At 56.1% G+C, this 16,860-nt stretch overlaps 2 protein-coding genes across 2 annotated transcripts in view; one reads left to right on the top strand and one right to left on the bottom strand.

The window, feature by feature from the left end:
- KRT80 (keratin 80, type II) overlaps nucleotides 1-16,860 on the top strand; it is an 82,050-nt gene that overhangs the window by 5,816 nt on the left and 59,374 nt on the right. The gene's annotated exons all lie outside the window — the stretch shown is intronic.
- The window catches only part of KRT7 (keratin 7, type II), a 16,603-nt gene continuing 2,630 nt past the window's right edge, over nucleotides 2,888-16,860 (bottom strand). The window contains exons 2-10 of the mRNA XM_012653023.1: nucleotide 16,860; nucleotides 15,284-15,495; nucleotides 13,196-13,256; nucleotides 11,928-12,023; nucleotides 9,946-10,110; nucleotides 8,741-8,866; nucleotides 6,346-6,566; nucleotides 3,546-3,580; nucleotides 2,888-3,162 (exon numbers count right to left, since the gene is read on the bottom strand). The exon at nucleotide 16,860 is cut by the window's right edge and continues 344 nt beyond it. Coding sequence (XP_012508477.1) covers nucleotides 3,005-3,162; nucleotides 3,546-3,580; nucleotides 6,346-6,566; nucleotides 8,741-8,866; nucleotides 9,946-10,110; nucleotides 11,928-12,023; nucleotides 13,196-13,256; nucleotides 15,284-15,495; nucleotide 16,860 — 1,075 coding nt within the window. The 3' untranslated portion in view covers nucleotides 2,888-3,004. The remainder of the gene's footprint in view (nucleotides 3,163-3,545; nucleotides 3,581-6,345; nucleotides 6,567-8,740; nucleotides 8,867-9,945; nucleotides 10,111-11,927; nucleotides 12,024-13,195; nucleotides 13,257-15,283; nucleotides 15,496-16,859) is intronic.

Raw genomic sequence — 16,860 nt, 5'->3', positions numbered from 1 at the left:
TTATCTAATGCTTATTATATGCTAGACCCGTGCTAAGTGCTCATTTTATAATCCAATGAGATCGATATCACTTTTCCCACCCAAACATAAAGAAATAGGCTCAGAGTTCAGTGCCTTTCTCATGGCTACCCAGTTAATAAGCAGAAGAGCTGAGCTCTGCTCCCAGTCATGTGCCCCCAAAGGCATTCTTGCAGACCAGCTTCCTGCCCCGCCGCAGGCCTGTGCAATACGATGGGGGTGCACCTCTGCACGCGTTCACCTCTCGCCTTCCGCAAAGCCCTCCCGCACTCTGCTGCGTCTGACTTGACGCTCCTTCCTGAGAGCTTGGTTGGCACTACCCGGGGTGGGCTACGGTACTCAGATCGGGGGCAGCAGGTGAAGGTCACAGTCTCACCCAGGGCTGCTGAGAATCAGAAGGGCTTGTCCCCATGGTTAGAGAACCATGAAAGAAAGAAGTGAGCATTTAATACAGACTGGGGAAGCCCTTCCTGCCTCTCAGGGGATAGACTGTCCACAGGAAGACCCTTTCTGCCCCCAAGCAACTATGGGTCTCAAGGAATCCAGCTCAGTGTCTGCAGCTAACAGAGTTTTCTCTCCCCAGGCTGTGTGAAGGTGTGGGCTCCGTCAATGTCTGTGAGTATCTGCCCGAAATCCCCTAGAAAAATGGCTTTGTTGACAGGCAAAGCTGAACCCTTTGGCCTAAGCCACTGGGCCTTGAATATTCCCCCAAGTAAGAGAGGGCCTTTCTCCCTCTCCTGGCCCCTCCTTGGGGACCACGAAGGGAGTTAGAGAAAACAGAGCTGAGTGGCCTTTACTGGTGGCAACCGAGAGCCGAGGCCATGCCGGGGCCTGGCAGCTTTGCTCTTCTGGGTCCAGGGGTCCTCGGTTCCTTCCTGCTCCAGGCCCCCAGATGGGATGTGCAGCTGAGGGACAGGGTCTGCGTTGTCGACCACTGGACCCCTTGAAGAGCAGGCAGCTCCTGCAATGCCGCTGCCCTCTGGGGCCTGTCACGGGGCAGGCGCGATCACAGCGAGCCCTCACCCTCTGTGTCGCCTCTCCCCACAGGTGTCAGCAGCTCCCGTGGCGGAGTCTCCTGCGGGGGCCTCACCTACAGCACCACCCCAGGGCGCCAGATCACCTCTGGCTCTCCAGCCACGGGGGGCAGCATCACAGTGACGGCCCCTGACTCCTGCGCGCCCTGCCAGCCCCGCTCCTCCAGCTTCACCTGCGGAAGCAGCCGGTCCGTCCGCTTTGCCTAGTGGAGTCCAGAGCCTGCCCCGCCTGTGGCAGCCGAGCACTGAATGGTGTGTGAATGCAAAACGTGTGCTTGCTTCCAGAATCTTCCACATGTTCCTGCAGAGGGAAAGACCCTCAGGATGCTATCCTCCACCTTCTCATTTTGGGGAGCTGTGTCCTAGTTTTCCTGGTGGCTTCAGTTTAGAGTCATTCCCAGCCCTTCGCTTAACTCCAACCTGCCTCCAGAATACTTGTGGCCAATTTGTATTCTCTGTACCATTCACCAAGCTCTCTGGGACACAAACAGTTACCTAGAGTGGCTGGACAGCATGGGAGCTTGGCCTGCCTCTGCGTCAAGGCACGATCCTAACCTCCCAAAACCTGGTGTCCTCGCAGCCCTCTGGAAAAGAGCTAATCCCCGCTAGGCCTGCTCTAGAGGCTTGGATGCCTGTGGCCTCTGAGGGACAGATGGGCCCCAGGGCCTCTCACTCGGTGTGGACTTGCTATGCTGGCCTCCCTCCCCTGCCTTCTACACCCCGGTGGTGACAGGCTGCATCTCCCACTGGGCAGCCTCACAGCTGCCTCGCTTTCCCCACTCTGCTGGGTCTCCGTGTTTACAATAAAGCCCATGGTCATATATATAATGCATCCTGAGAATGTTTCCTTTGTTCTGCCCACTTTGCCCTCCTACCCAAGTTCCACCCTGTCAGCCATAGAGGGAGGGAGGGAGAGCTATCTCCAGGTGCCCTAGCCCTACCCCACATACACTGCATCCTGAGGGTCACAGGGGATGGGTGGGCAGCCCCAACACAGAGACTGCCCCTCCTCCCCAGTATCCGTCCTTGCACTGCTGCCCATCAGGGACAGGTATCCTCGTGCACAGGCCCTGACAACACCTGATACACTCACACACACGCGCGCGCGCACATACATACACACAGACGTCCATGTCAGAGACCCTGACGTCTAGAGGCCCCTCTCAAGCATGGACTTAACTCGCAGAGGTCCTCCTCCCCTCTCCCCCACTCCCATGGGCCCAGATACACACCTACCCTCTGCCGAAGACCAGGCACAGACCCTGCCCCAGGGCCCTAGACTCCAGGACCCCCACTCCCATACACACACAGACCTCCTCCCACCACCACTACCCCACAGAATCCGAGATGCAGAGAGCCCCCCAGGGCCTGGCCTGACTGTGAGCCTGGCAGGCCTGGCGCCAGGAAGGGCTGAGAGCAGCTGGTATGAAAGTTGGCTGGGCCACCCGAAACCCAGGCCTGGGGCAGCTGAACATTGTGGTCCTCTCACCACAAGAGGAATGCGCTCTGGCAGCACAGGACACGGGGGGAGGGGTGCAAACAGCCTTCCCACCCCTCTTGGCAGGGCGAGACTCCAATGCCCACTTGCGGGCAGAGCCTGAACTTCCCTGTGGCCTTTCTGGGCTTCCTCAGGAGCAGCGCTGGGAGGAGTCCAAGCCTCACGCTAGATAAAGAGTCCCATTCCTCAGAGCTGCAGGCCCATCGCCATGTGCTTTCTCAGCCTCCTGCACATGGGCTTCCTAGACACCGGTTCTCTAGTCCCTGTCTCCGCACCCCCTTCCCCGCCAGCCCAATGAAGCCAGGAGACCAGGCACCAGTCACAGGGATCACCCAGGCCTCAAAGAGGCTGCTTTATTGGAAACTATTCTGATATCATTTTTCAGATTGTCTTGGGACCAGGGAAAAGAGGCGCGGATGGGGTTCTCCTGTGACTGTGGCCTGGGGAATGGGACTCAGTTGCGGGCACTCCTGCGGCTGGTAGAAGCAGTCCTGGCGGAATAGGCCTGCAGGGCCCCGGGCCCCGCACTGCTGGAGAAGCGCAGGGCATTGCTGCCCATGGTTCCCCCGAAGGCCAGCCCGCTGCCACCGCCACCAGTAGACTTCACTACGGCTGAGAGAGAAGGGAGGAGGGCCCCTGTCAGTGTGAGGCACCCCACCAGCGACCCCACCCCTTCGCTTGACCCCCACCTTACTGCCCCTGCTGCTCCCCTCCCTCCCCCTGCCTCCTGTCACAGGCCAACCTAAAAGGAGCCTCTGACAGAGGTAGGGGCCGCTCCACAGGTGCTCCCTGCCCCACCCCGCCCTCCTGCACTGCTCCCTTGGGCCATGGAGCCTGGCTAGATGTGTGCTCCAGGGGACCTGCCGGAAGCTGTGGGAGGGCAGGAGACTCTGGCCTCCACCAGCAGGACCCTGGGCCCCGTCTGCCGCTCTCCAGACCCAGCCTTTTCTGGACAGCACAGGTGGCACCTCCTGTGGGCTGCAGCGAGGACTTACAGATGTTCACGGCTCCCGCTCCATCTCCAGCCAACCTGGGGGCAGAGGACAGACCTGTGAGGGCAGCTCTTTCCTCAGCGCAGGAGGGAAGCACTCCCACCCGCCCTCATTCTAGGCCCCAAGCAGGACCCCAATCTCCAGCCCTTCAGCCTTGTGAGCAGGAGTGAGGGAAGGGAGGGTGCACCTTGGCCCTTCTACCTACTGGCCACATGACTCAGGCAATGTCTCAGAGCCTCCATTGCCCACCTATAAATTGGGTCTAACCACAGGGCCAAGGTCATGGGCTTGTTTGTGAGGGTTAGATGACATAATTTGCCTACAGCCCTGGGCACCCAAGATTCAGTGAACGGGAGCTGCACTTACTATTTATGTAGATGGCCGCCTTCCCTCACCAGATCATAAAATCCTGAAAGTGTCTGTAGCCTATTGATACTTGTATCTCTAGCCCCTAGCATGAGGCCTGGCAAAGTATTAATAATTGCTTAATGTGTGTTGAAATAATTAGTGAATTTCTGACTGATTGAATGGGGGTGGGGGCAGGGGTGGGCCTGAAACAGGTCTTGCAGTGGAAATTAAAAATCTATCTGAGACAGCTGGGTACGTTTGTTTTGTGACTCACAGCCCCATTGTCACCAAGCCCTTGGCCCTGGGGGATCAGTTTGTTTTGCAGAGAGGGGAGGTACCTCACTTTGGTGGAGGGAATAAAGGGAGCCTAGCTGGCCTCTGCAGCCCCAAGCCCAGGAAGGGAGCAGAACAAAGGCCAAGGCAAAAGAAGGGTTTGCTAGAAGCTTCCAGAGGCCTTGTTCAAATGATCCCTGCAAGTGCTGGGAGTTGCTGGCACTTGTGGGTGGAGAAGAGTAGCCAGGTTGCAATCAGGCAGCAACTCTAAGAATTTCTGGTACAGTGCCTAAAGAACTCAGAAGGAAGAGCCCTGAACATCCAAGGCTCTAGTGATTTGTGTGATTTTTCTTTTCTCATTCTAAATAAATATTAGTTTCGTGCTCAATTTTTTATTTGTAACTTTGTATTTTTAAAGAAAGCCCCCCAATTTGTGGGAGTTTCTAGACCACAACTCCTGGATCTGCCCCTGGAAAGAGCTGAAGGGTTAAGGGATAAAAGCAAAGTGTCCCCCCCAGGGGTGGAGAGGGGATGGTACCCTCTCAGAGAATCAGGATCTAAGCCTAATTATAGCAACCTGGACCAAGATGAGGCTCTCAGAAGGGGATGTCTCCCACTTGCTGTGTGACCTTGGGCATACCAATGACCATCTCTGAGCTTCAGTCCCCTCATCTGCCCATGGGAGGAAGCTAGATAAGGTCCCACTCTAAGGGTCCCCCAGCTCTGACTTCTATGAGGAAAAAAGGCCCAGGGTAGCCAGGCATGGTGGCTCATGCCTGTAATCCTAGCACTCTGGGAGGCCAAGGCGGGAGGATTGCTTGAGCTCAGGAGGTCGAGACCAGCCTGAGCAAGAGTGAGACCCTGTCTCTACTAAAAATAGAAAAAATTAGCCAGGCGTTGTGGTGCACACCTGGTCCCAGCTACCTGGGAGGCTGAGGCAGGAGTTTGAGGTTGCTGTGAGCTAGGCTGACACCACGGCACTCTAGCCCAGGCTACAGAGCAGCACTCTCTCTGAAAAGAAAAAAGTCCCAGGGTATGGATTCCAGATAAAGTGGGGCCCCTGCGCCCACGGGGGAGGAGAGAGCAGAGAGAGGGGCATCTTGGCTAGAGCTGCACTGTGCCCACATCAGCTTCTCTCTTCCCTGAGGCCTTTGGTGTTCATTCCTCTTCCCACAAAGAAGGCTGGGTGTGACCCTGGGAAGGGGGTACGCCAACTGCAGGGGCAGAGCCCCTTCTCCACGCCTCCTACTCACCCTGCGGCATGTGTTCTCCACGCCGCCCACATCCAGGCCTCTGCCCTAGCACCCTTCATGCCCCAGCTCCTTCCTCTCTGCTCTGTTCACCTCCCCCCAGTCCCTCAGCAATAATGCTCAGAAAAGAAAACGTTCTTTTATAAACTGGGCATTTTATAAATGCAAGTAACTGGTCTCCGTGGGCTTCTTTTGCAGATGTTTTTTCTACTCAACTGATCTGCAACCTCCCCCTGAGGTCCAACGCTGTTGCTTTTCACCCTCTCCAAATCCTCGTCTCCCCCAGGGTACAACTCTAAAGCCTTATCTGTAGACTGAATGAATCAACCAACCCACAGTGTGAACAGGAAGGCCCAACTTCACAGAGGCACCACCATTGCTGCTCATGCAGAATTCCCTACCACACTAACCCGTCCCAGCCCCCACTGGGACTCCAAGTCCATGTCCATGGTCCATGTATGCAAACATCTCTGGGGACAGACATTACCCTCCCCTACCACATTCGGTCAATAGCACTTATTATGTAGTGAGAAGTGTTACTTCCTGGCGTCATGGAAGACACTTGGACTGGGAATCAGCATGCTGTGACTGCACACTTGTCCCGTTCCCTCAGTTAAGGAAACCAAACCACAGGGTTCCCCTCCACAGACTAGGGAATCGGTATCTGACCTCATGACTTGAACGTATTCTGAGGATCAGGTGGGATAACCCTGCTAATAGCCACACTCACAAAGGGGCTGTTTCACTTCGGCTTCCCCACGAGCTTTACACTACATGGGGCCTTCACTGAGGGCAAAGAAACAAGCATCAGCTCTGCCTACCCTGCAGCCCCAGCCCCAGCGCCCCGCAGAGGAGGGACGCATGGGAAATGCTTGCCAATGGGTGAAGGTCAAGCCCCAGAAGGATCCCCTTCCCAGCTTCCCTGTCCTCACCGGCTCTCCTCGCCCTCCAGCAGCTTGCGGTAGGTGGCGATCTCGATGTCCAGGGCCAGCTTGACATTCATGAGCTCCTGGTACTCGCGCAGCTGCCGCGCCATGTCCTGCTTGGCTCTCTGCAGGGCGGCCTCCAGCTCCTCCTGCTTGACACGAGCGTCCTTGAGGGCCAGCTCCCCACGATCCTCAGCCTCGGCAATGGCAGCCTCCAACCTGGCACGCTGTGGGCAGTAGTGGAGCTGTGAGCTGGGGGACAGGGCTTGCCAGTCACTGCCTTCCTGCCTACCCATCCCACAGCGAGCACCTGGGCAAGTTGCTTCAGGTGGCTCCATCAGTATCGCCTACTCCCCGAAGCACCAGGGAATCCAAGAGTTAAACACATGGGTTTGGGTAGCCAATGCTGCTAGCTTCCAGTTCTGGATCTGCCACTTAATAGCTTTGTGACCTTGGATGAATCAATCCTTCTAAGCCAAAGTCTCCTCTTTTCTAAAAGAGCAATAATCACATTGTCTACCTCACAGGAATATTTGGGGGATGAAATGAGATAAAGCACAAGAGGTCCTTGGCACAATGTCTAGCACGTAGCAAGTACTTAATAAATGCTATTGTGATTATTATTAATAAATGCTATTATGATTTTCAAATCCCCAGTCCTCTCAGCCCTTAGCTGGAGGAGCTCCAAGACTATGGGATCTTAACTGAGTTCCCAAATGTCCAGCAGCTGACAAGGACCAGAAACCACCTTTAAAACAGAAACCATTGGGAACAGGCACAGGACAGGGGGCCCTGGAGCAGAGAGACACTACTAAGTACCCCCAGATGCCATGGGACCTGGCACAGCCCATGGGTTTGGTCACGGACAGTCCGGTCCCGATGGGCCTGCGTCTGCCTTGAGCAGCTACCACTTCCTGCCTGGCCTTAGAGTTCCCTCTGCTTTGGGCTCCTCCCCCACTGCCAGGAGCCTGTCCCAGTCCCGGGCCTCATTGTGTTTGGCTAAGAGGGTGTCACCCCAGGCCTCTGCCAGGGTTCCTCCTCCTCCCTTTTCACCGACTTCTCTGTCCTTGGTCCTCTGCCCTCAGCTGAAACCCCTGCCTCTCTGCCTGTCCTCCCAGAAGACCCTGACACCCTGCCCTTGGCCACTGCTCAGGCCTTGCCCTGCCACACGGGTGCCTCCTGGGCCAAGGCCATCCCCACTGCCTCTGGAGACCTCTCGGTGGAGGCAGACTCTAGGGATCTGCCCTGGCGTGAGAGGAGACGCGAATGTGGTGGAGGCTGTAGGGTTTGGGAAACCACCATTCACTGTTCTGTGCCTCCCTCCTGGCCTGGAAGCTGGCCCACTTCTCGAGGTGATTCACAGCCCTGCATCTGTGCCAGGAGGCTACCTCTGCCCTCCTGTAAATGGGCCTGCAGGGCTCTAATGAGGGGACATCTCTGGGTAAATCACCCCCACATCCCCCTGCCCCAGCTAATCTGGAAATCAGCTTTCTGAAGCTGCTGCATGTATCTCCTTCCCTCCCTCGCCACTGCACACACCTGCTCAGCCTGAGCTGCCTACCCACACCTGTACCTCAGCCAGGGCTTGGGGACCCTCCCCCACGAACACCTCCAAGCCCAGCTTCCAGCAAAGCACATCCTCCCAGTCAGCCTCTCGACTGAGACCTGTGCCCCACCGTGTGCCCAGTGCTGGGAGAGAGGAGCAGTGAACCAGACAGACAAGGTCCCTGCTCTCAGGCATCTGTCATACTCCAGCGGAGGCAGGGACAGTCGATAACTGAATTAATAAGACAAACTTTCAGAGCATAATAGGTGCTTCAAAGGACTTCAGCTAGGCTGCTGATACAGTGGCTGGGTGTTTGAGGAAGCCATCTCTGGGAAGGGGTCTTTTGTCCTCAACCCCAGGGATGAGAAAGGGACAGCCACAGACTGAGCTGGGAGAACCACATTCCACGTGGAGGGAACACCAAGTGCAAAGGCCCTGAAGCATGACCGTGTTGGCAAATGCAAGGTACAGGAAGTGGGCTAGTGTGGCCCGAGCAGGGTGAGGGGAATTGTGGGAAGTGAGGGCTGGGTGGGAAAGGGCCATGGAAGCCATAGGACAGGCTTCTGCTGGCCTCTGTGTCCCCTGTGAACTGTGAGCTCCTGGGCACAGCACATGGCACCCAGAGGTAGGTGCAGGCAGGGCTCAAGCAGTGTGGTAACTGATGGTGGTTCTCCTCTGGCCGGCCAGCCTGAGGCTCCCTCCACACACTCCATGCCCATCCAGATTCTTCTCCTGCCCTTGGCGTGTGCTGGGACCTGCCAAGAACATTCTATCCTGGAGCTCTCACAAGTGGGCCTGAGACGTGAGCTGCACAGCTCTGGCCTAGGAGGAGCCGGGAGGAGAGCTGGTCCCCACCTGGTTCTTGATGTTGTCGATCTCAGCCTGCAGCCTCTGGATGGCCCGGTTCATGTCCGCAATCTCCTTCTGGGTGTTCCGGAGGTCGTCCCCGTGCTTGCCTGCCTGGGCCTGGAGGGTCTCAAACTAGAGGGGCCATATAGAAAGATATGGCAGAGGGTGGGCGATGATTATAGGCTACTCGTCCCTCTCCCCATCCAAGGAAGGCCCCTCCCTGCTTACATTTCTAGAGGAGGATAGTCTGACTCCCAGCAATCCTTGCCTAATGCCAAGGGCCAGACTGCTGGGCAGGAGGGCAAGGAAGGGGTTTAGTCTCCTCCAAGCCAGGGCAGGGAGGACAGGGAAGGCTCCCCAGGGCCATCCACTGACCCTGGGACTCTTCCCACTCCCTAGTGCTCCGTGCCCTAGTGCTGGAGAGTCACTGAAAGTCTGAGACCCTCACCTATTCAACAACCAGCCACACCCATTTCACAGATTAGGACAGTGAGTCCCAGAGAAGGGAAAGCACAGCCTGGGCATCACACAGCAAGTCAATGGTAGAACGAGGGCCTGAACCCAGGTCTCTTTGTTGGCACACCTGTGTTCTCACCCCTACACCATGGATGACTCCCTGCCTCCATGCTGCTTTAATCTGTGCCTCTGGATCCCTCATATGGGGGTGCTGGTTTACCCTAGCTCCCTCAGCACCTGAGGCTGTCCTCCCTCCATAAAGTATGGGTAATGATTTAGCTTCCCAGGTTTGGGGCGCTAAGATCAGGCTCTAGTTCCTGCTCTTCTATCTACTAGCTGTGTGGAGTTAGGGAAGTTACTTAACCTCTCTGTGCCTCAGTTTCTTCATCTTTAAAATGGGTATAATGGTGCTTACCTAATAGGGCAGTTCTATGGATTACATGAGTCAGTACAAGTAAAACATTTGAAAATTGCCTAGCACTATGTAAAGACTTGCCAAATTTTAGCTATTATAATTAGTAATATTAATCCATGTCTATTTCCTTTGCCATCCTCTGGTCAGGCTGAGATCTCCCCTGGGGCAGGGATGTGGCCTTCACATCCTCTTCTCCCCAGAGCACCACAGACTTAACCACTGGTACCTGCCAGAACAGTAGGACCCCAGGCCCTAAAGGCTTGAGACACGTTGAGGAGTAAGGGAAGCTGCCACCAAGGACGCTGACAGGGGAGGAAATATGTCCCCATTGGCCACACACCTTGGTCTGGTACCAGGCCTCAGCCTCAGCCCGGCTGCGGTGGGCCATCTCCTCATACTGGGCCTTGACCTCAGCGATGATGCCATCCAGGTCCAGGGAGCGGCTGTTGTCCATGGACAGGACCACAGACGTGTCCAAGTTCTGCGACTGCAGCTCTGTCAACTCCTGTAGGAACCCGACAGAACGTCAGGACTTGGACATGACCCACCCCCGTGCCCGTGCCCACCCTGGATCCCCCATACACACGGGAAAGAGAAAGAAAGGACAGTCTGGAGTGGCCGATTTGCCAGGCAGTGAGGGGACCCAGACCCAGCACACATTACATGGTTCTTTCTGCCCACCCCCGGCTCCCTGAGGAGCCCATCAGCAGTGTCTCAAATAGCAGTCTGGTAGGATTAAAGGGGATAGAGAAAGTGACAATGTGGTAAGCTGTGATGGCTCCTCACTGGGAGATGCCATTGGGGCAAGAGCTCTCTTGTGAAGGGGGCCGACAGGGGACAGGTGAAATAATCGTCTTCCACCCTGGAATGGAACACTCTGCAGCCTTCACACTGATGACTTGGCTGTACTGACGGACAGGGAGGTATGTCTGTGGTGTATACTATTGCATGAAAAAAGATACGATTCTATTTTTATTAAAAATATATATTTCTGGCCGGGTGCAGTGGCTCACGCCTGTAATCCTAGCTCTCTGGGAGGCCGAGGCGGGCGGATCGTTTGAGCTCAGGAGTTCGAGACCAGCCTGAGCAAGAGCGAGATCCCGTCTCTACCAAAAATAGAAAGAAATTAACTGGACAGCTAAAAACATATAGAAAAAATTAGCTGGGCATGGTGGCTCATGCTTGTAGTCCCAGCTACTTGGGAGGCTGAGGCAATAGGATCGCTTGAGCCCAGGAGTTTGAGGTTGCTGTGAGCTAGGCTGACGCCACGGCACTCTACTCCAGGCAACAGAGTGAGACTCTGTCTCAAAAAAAAAAAATGTATATATATATATATATTTTTCTATCTGTGTATATATATATACATATGCACAGAAAAAGTCTGGAAAAGTAGATATTAATACAAAGATGGTAACAGTAGGTTTAAGTGATCTATTTTCAACTTTATGGTTTACTTAATTTTCTGGGTTTTTTGCAATGAGTATGTATTGCTTTCACATGAGAAGGAAATTTTATATATGTATTATACATAACATATATAAATGTATGTGTGTGTATATGTGCACATATATAAAATATGTGGCAGACAAAGGAAGACAGGACTGAGGTTGGAAGTGCTTGAAGCTCCTGAAACTGACATCCATGTGGAATTCGCTCTGGGGCCAACGGAGGCTGGATGTCCAAGCAAAGCCTCCGCTGGACAGAACTGAGAACCGGTCTGTAATTAGCCTTGAGTGCTAATTATGCCTCAGCCTGGCCTCTGCCGAGGATTAGGCAGCCTATCTTCTGCCTAAGGCCAGAGATTCCCGCTGATGAAAGTAGAGGGGTTTTCAAATCCCTGTGAGGAAGGAGAGCTGGAAGCTGGGCAGGGCAAGGCGGGAGGGAAAGAACAAGAAGGAAGGGTGGACAGAGGAGTGGCGAGTTCCTGGGTGGCTGTCCACCCAGTACCTCCGGGTATAAAAGGCACTCCAGCCTCTCCTGACGTGGGACCCCCTGTGCACCCCACCTAGCCCACCCTTGAGCCCCATCACAGACTGGGGTCCCCTGAACTCCTCCTCGTTCTTTTCTGTCCCACCCAATCCCCCTTCCTTAGAAATACTGCAGCCATCCTATGTCTCTCCAAGGCCAATCCTGACTGACCCCACCCCCAGGTCTTCCTGAACGCCTGCCCATCATGCACTCCTGCAGGCAGAAAGGATGAAGAGCAGGATAAACGCCCCCACGCCCCACACACAGACTGGCCCAGAGGCAAGGGACTGAACCAGATGGCTCCCTGGCTAGGACAGGTAGGATGAGACATGTCCCCACCCCCGAGGTCCTCACTGTCTCATGGAGGGTCTTCAGGAAGTTGATCTCATCATTCAGGGCGTCCACTTTGGCCTCCAACTCCACCTTGTTCATGTAGGCAGCATCCACATCCTGGGGACAGGAGAAGGACGGGGTAGAGGGATACCATGTCCTCAGTATAGGGGACGTTTAGTAGAGGTGGGAGCAGCCCAGCCCTGTCCAACCCACAGGTCCAAACACCACTGCCCCACTAAGAAACACGATTTCCTCCAGCTTCCTGATACCATGGCAGGAAGTTTCCACTGCTGAAGGCCCCCCCCCAATAGGGGCATCATCTCCACTCATCCCCAGGGCCAGAGGCGCTGGGGTCCCAGAGGCCCAATCTAGCACTCAACCAGTGCCTAAAGACTTAGATGGCTTGAACACACCAGCTAGCCATGTGACCTGGAACAAATCACTTCAACTCTGAGCCTCAACTTCCCATCATTCAGTGGGAGAAGAGCATAAAGTCGTTCAGATTCCCACACACCCTCCTAGATGGAAAATCTCCAGCCCACATGTTTATTTTGCAGCACGGGTGACTCTGATGCAGGTCAGAGTCCTGCCACCCCAGGTGGAAATGATGTCTAAGCCTCTTCCAGCCACACTCCCCTGGGGTTAAACTCCTGGGTGGTAGGGCTCACTTTGACTCAATCCTGAATCTCCAAGAGCAAGGGCCCAGCGCTCTGGTGCAGGTTGCACTTCTGTGGACGGGCCCGGAACACGGAGCTACTCGGTGTGTGTGTGTTGAATCAAAGTCTTAAAGAGCATGTAGCTCCAAGCCCCCTAAGATACTCCTAAGGCCTTCCAATCTCCACTTGCAAATCTTCAGGGACAGAGAGCTGCCTCAAGGCAGCTCGTCACTTTCATTCAGCAAACACTTCAGGCCGGCCACTTGTCACCTTTGTCTGTGATGAAATGTTCTGACTTCGATAGAGCACTTTCTTATTCGGGAAATCTCCCTCTCTAACCTCTGCCCTTTGGTCTTCCCTCTAACCACTAGAGGCCCAGAAAGAAGTCTAGCCACTCACCAGACACACACACGCACACACACACACACACACACACACACGCACCACAGGACAGGCTGTGTGGTAAGGGTCTGGCTTCCAGACCTCTCCCTCCCCAGCCCCATCTCTCCCCTCTTGCACAGCCCAGGCCAGACCGTGGCCACAGGGCCCCACCTGCCACTCAGGTGAGAGGCCCTGTGGTCCCCTGTCCCACATGTTATCAGACCACCCCCCTCCAGCCTGTCTGCCCCTCACCTTCTTCAGCACCACAAATTCATTCTCAGCAGCCGTGCGATGGTTAATTTCGTCTTGGTACCTGCAGCAGAGGGGGCGTGGTGTTGGTGCAGCTTTGCCTCCATGCCCCTCACATACAGGTGGGAAATCTGCCCTTCCTTCCCTCCACCCTGTCCTTAATGACACACTTGAAAAAGACAGGTGTCAGAGCTACAAGACCAAATCTCCCTGACTTCCGCCTGGCCATTCCTGGGGCTTGAGTCTTGGCACGGGCGGGGGAGGGTAAGTGGTCGGCTGGACATGCAGGAAGCATGTTAGTTAAAGCACAAAAGCTGCGTATACCGGAGGGAAGACAGCAGACAATAATAGCCCAGTGTATGGACTGCTTTCTGTGGGGCCTGCACTGTTACGTGCTTCAGTCACTAAGTCATCTCATCCTCATGACAACTCTATAATCATGGCACCCGAGAGGGAACAGGGTCACAGGGAGGCTGGGTAATCTGCCCAAGTCACTGGGCTGCTCAGTGGCAAAGCCCTGACTTGAACCCTGGCAGCTGACTTCAGCCTGTGCCTTAACCACAACCTAATCCCACCCAGAGGGGTGAGGAAAGGGTTTCAAGGGGAGGAACGCTATGGAATCAGGACAGGGGACACATAAAATCCTGGAAGAACCAGGCCCCAGCTACACAGTCCAGCCCCCATCCCTACCCTTAGGAGGGCACAGAGGAAGAGCCTAGCCTAGTGTTTATTTGGGGACTCAAAAAAGGAATGTCAGAAACAAGAGCTCAGCAGTGCCCGAGAGCTGCTGGGAGCAGCAGGAACAGCCGGGGACAGCGCTGGCAGGTAGCAGGACGCCCAGGCAGTGTGGACCCCTCCAGGAGCCCAGACTCAGGGTGGGAGATAGCCACATCCACACAGCCACATTCCCTCAGGTCCTCTAGAAGCTGTGGAAATATCTGCGAGGCTGCCTGCCCGTCCCAGCCTCAGCCTCAGTGCTGCACTGCGAGGCCCCAAGCAGCCCGGACTGCAGCTCCCTGAGCAGCTGCGCACAGGCCCTGCCCTGGGCCCTCTCTGGGCCCCTGACAGCTTCTCCCTCAGCCCTGCCTGAGCTCAGCTGGGCTTCACAGGAAGGTGCTTGAGCACATTGGGGTTGGGGGAGGATGGGGGGTGTACACATATGCATGCACGCATGTGGAGTCCCTGACAACAGGGCTGGCTGGTGGCCCAGGCCTGCCCTGCCCTGCACCTGTCTGGTCCCACCTGCTGTGGAATTAATCCTGTTGACTTTTGCCCTGGGGGGGATGCTCCACAGGCCTGTTTGCTCTCCTCCAGTCAGAGCCAGTGTTCCTACTCCTGCTCAGTCACGCAGCCACCGGCAAAGGACAGAACTCTCTCACTCCCCCCACCCCCAGTGCCCAGTGGGCAGGTGTGCCAAGGTGGGGCCCAGCCCAAGCTCCGGCCTTTGGCTTCTAGTCAATGGTAAAAGAGAGCTCAGCAAGCACCTTGGAGGCCTGTCCCTAAAGCCCCAGGCTTCCTGGCCCTTCCTCACAGCCTCCTTTCTGGCTCCCGCCCTGACCCGGCCACCCCGAAGCCCTTGCTCCCCTCCCCATTGCTCACGGCCATCGCTTCCCTCCTCACTTCTTTCCTTCTCCACCTGAGAGTCAGAGACCTAAAAATTCAAGTCCTAGTTCTCACAGTGACCTGCTGTGTGATCTCAACCAAGTCCCTGAACCTCTCTGTTCTCCAATTCCTCACCTGAACAAAAGGGAGCTGTTCTAGAATGATCTGTGAGGATCACACAAGTTCTGAAGCACTCCTGTCATGAGATACCTGCCGCCCCACCTCCCTCAGAGCCAGGTCAGGCACTCAAAGGGAGCAGTGCAGGTCAGGGGCAGGCTGAGATGTCGCACTCGGACTGAGTCAGGAGAAAAGACTAGAATGATGGACACCACCCCTGGCACAAACTAGTGAGAGAGGCAGGAACCGTGCTGGTTCTGAGCAGCAGCACACTCTGAACCCTGCAGCTGGGGCACTTGCAGAGGGCCAGCTGATGAGCGGCACGCTGGCCCAGGGGCAGGAGTCCTGGCGGGTCGCACTGGGGGGCGTTACTTATTCTTGAAGTCTTCCACCACATCCTGCATGCTCCGCAGCTCCACCTCCAGGCGGCCGCCATCCACCTGCAGTGCCTCGAGCTGCCCCCGCAGGCCAGCAATCTGGGCCTCAAAGACGCCCGGGAGGCGACTGCTCTTGGTGGACTTCTGCTCCTGCAGCAGCGCCCACTTGGTCTCCAGCAGCTTGTTCTGCTGCTCCAGGAACCGCACCTGGGAGGGGTGGGGGGAGGGGAGGAAACTCATAAGGGGCCAGACTGTGCCACCCACAGCAGGACTGAGGAGGGTCTCGAGCCACCCAGCAGTGCCCACACACCCTCTGGCTGTTCCCTGACTGGGGCCCCCAGCCCTCTCCCCTCAGACTCTGTGTCAGTGTCTGCCTGGCACACTGATGTTTGGCTCTTGACACACGTGCTCTAGGGGCTCCTTCCCCCAGTCCATTTCTGAAAGGCTGCCCCTTCCTGTTGAGGGATCTTGGGGCCCTCCCCTCCCTTTAGACTAGGACTTCTCCTCTTCCTTCCTCAGCAACCTCTCTCTTCTTCCCTTTCCTCCAGCAAGACCTTGGGTCAGGGCACTACAGTCAATCCAAGGTAAAATGAGCACCTACTGTGTGTCCTGCCCTGGGAAAGCCCTTAAGGAGCACCTAGTATGACTTAGGATGGGAGGCAAGAGAAGCCTCTCATATCCGGCAGCTCAGGCACCAGGACGTGGAGGCTGCAGACAGTAAGGTGTGCAGCTCAGCAACAGGGAGGAGTCTGGGCCTGGGGCAGCCTGGGGAGGCCCCCACAGAATCCGAAGGACACATCTGGCTGAATGGCAAAGGAGAGGACAACGTGGGGGGCAGCAGGTGGCAAACTTGGTCCACTTTGCCCCCATTCCTCCCACATCTGCCAGTCAAGTCTGACCCTCCCCTCCCTGGAGGGACACGTGTGGCAGAAGTTGACAGCCAGGAAAAAAGCGTCCCAAATAGCCCCTTCCCAGGGCCTCTTGGTGCCACATCCTGCCCCCAGCCGGGCTATGTCCAAGGACAGGCATGACCTCTCCTACTGCCAAAGGGAGGTGGAGGACCGGCCAGGTGGAGCCTCCTCCCTCCAGCCCTCTATGTCCAGCCTCTGCTCCAGCATCTTCAGCGTCTGAAGGAGCTGAGGTCACCTCATCCTAGACTCCACACAGCTCCCTCTCAGGGAAAGGGGCCCAGAGAGAGAAGAACCCCTGGCCTTGGTCTCTAGAACTCCCATCCTGACACCGGTGACAAAACTGGCCCAAGAGCCCCAGCGGACTCACAGACACAGCCAACTAGCGCAGCCCTACAGAGCCCAGGCACACACTCCTGGAGGAAAGGGAGGGGCGACCGGCAGCTTGCTGGAAGAGACGGCTTGGAGACCCAGGGGAACAGAATGCAAGGGGTTAATGGGGAGGAGGAAGGCCTGGGAGGCAGCATCCCACGACATTGGACATTCGCAGAAAGGGAGAAGGGAGCCAGTCCTCCCAGCGCCCGGCCTGCCTGCAGGTAGGGCTAGTTAGCATGGCTGGTGTGGCCTGGAGCAAGGCTGGAGGCAGGGTTCTGTCCGGCTAACC

This window comes from Propithecus coquereli, unplaced genomic scaffold, assembly GCF_000956105.1.
Source record: "Propithecus coquereli isolate 6110/MARCELLA unplaced genomic scaffold, Pcoq_1.0 Scaffold111, whole genome shotgun sequence".
In the NCBI taxonomy this organism is placed as follows: domain Eukaryota; kingdom Metazoa; phylum Chordata; class Mammalia; order Primates; family Indriidae; genus Propithecus; species Propithecus coquereli.
Note: the sequence above shows the minus strand (reverse complement) of the source record. Positions and strands in the feature narration are given on the sequence as shown.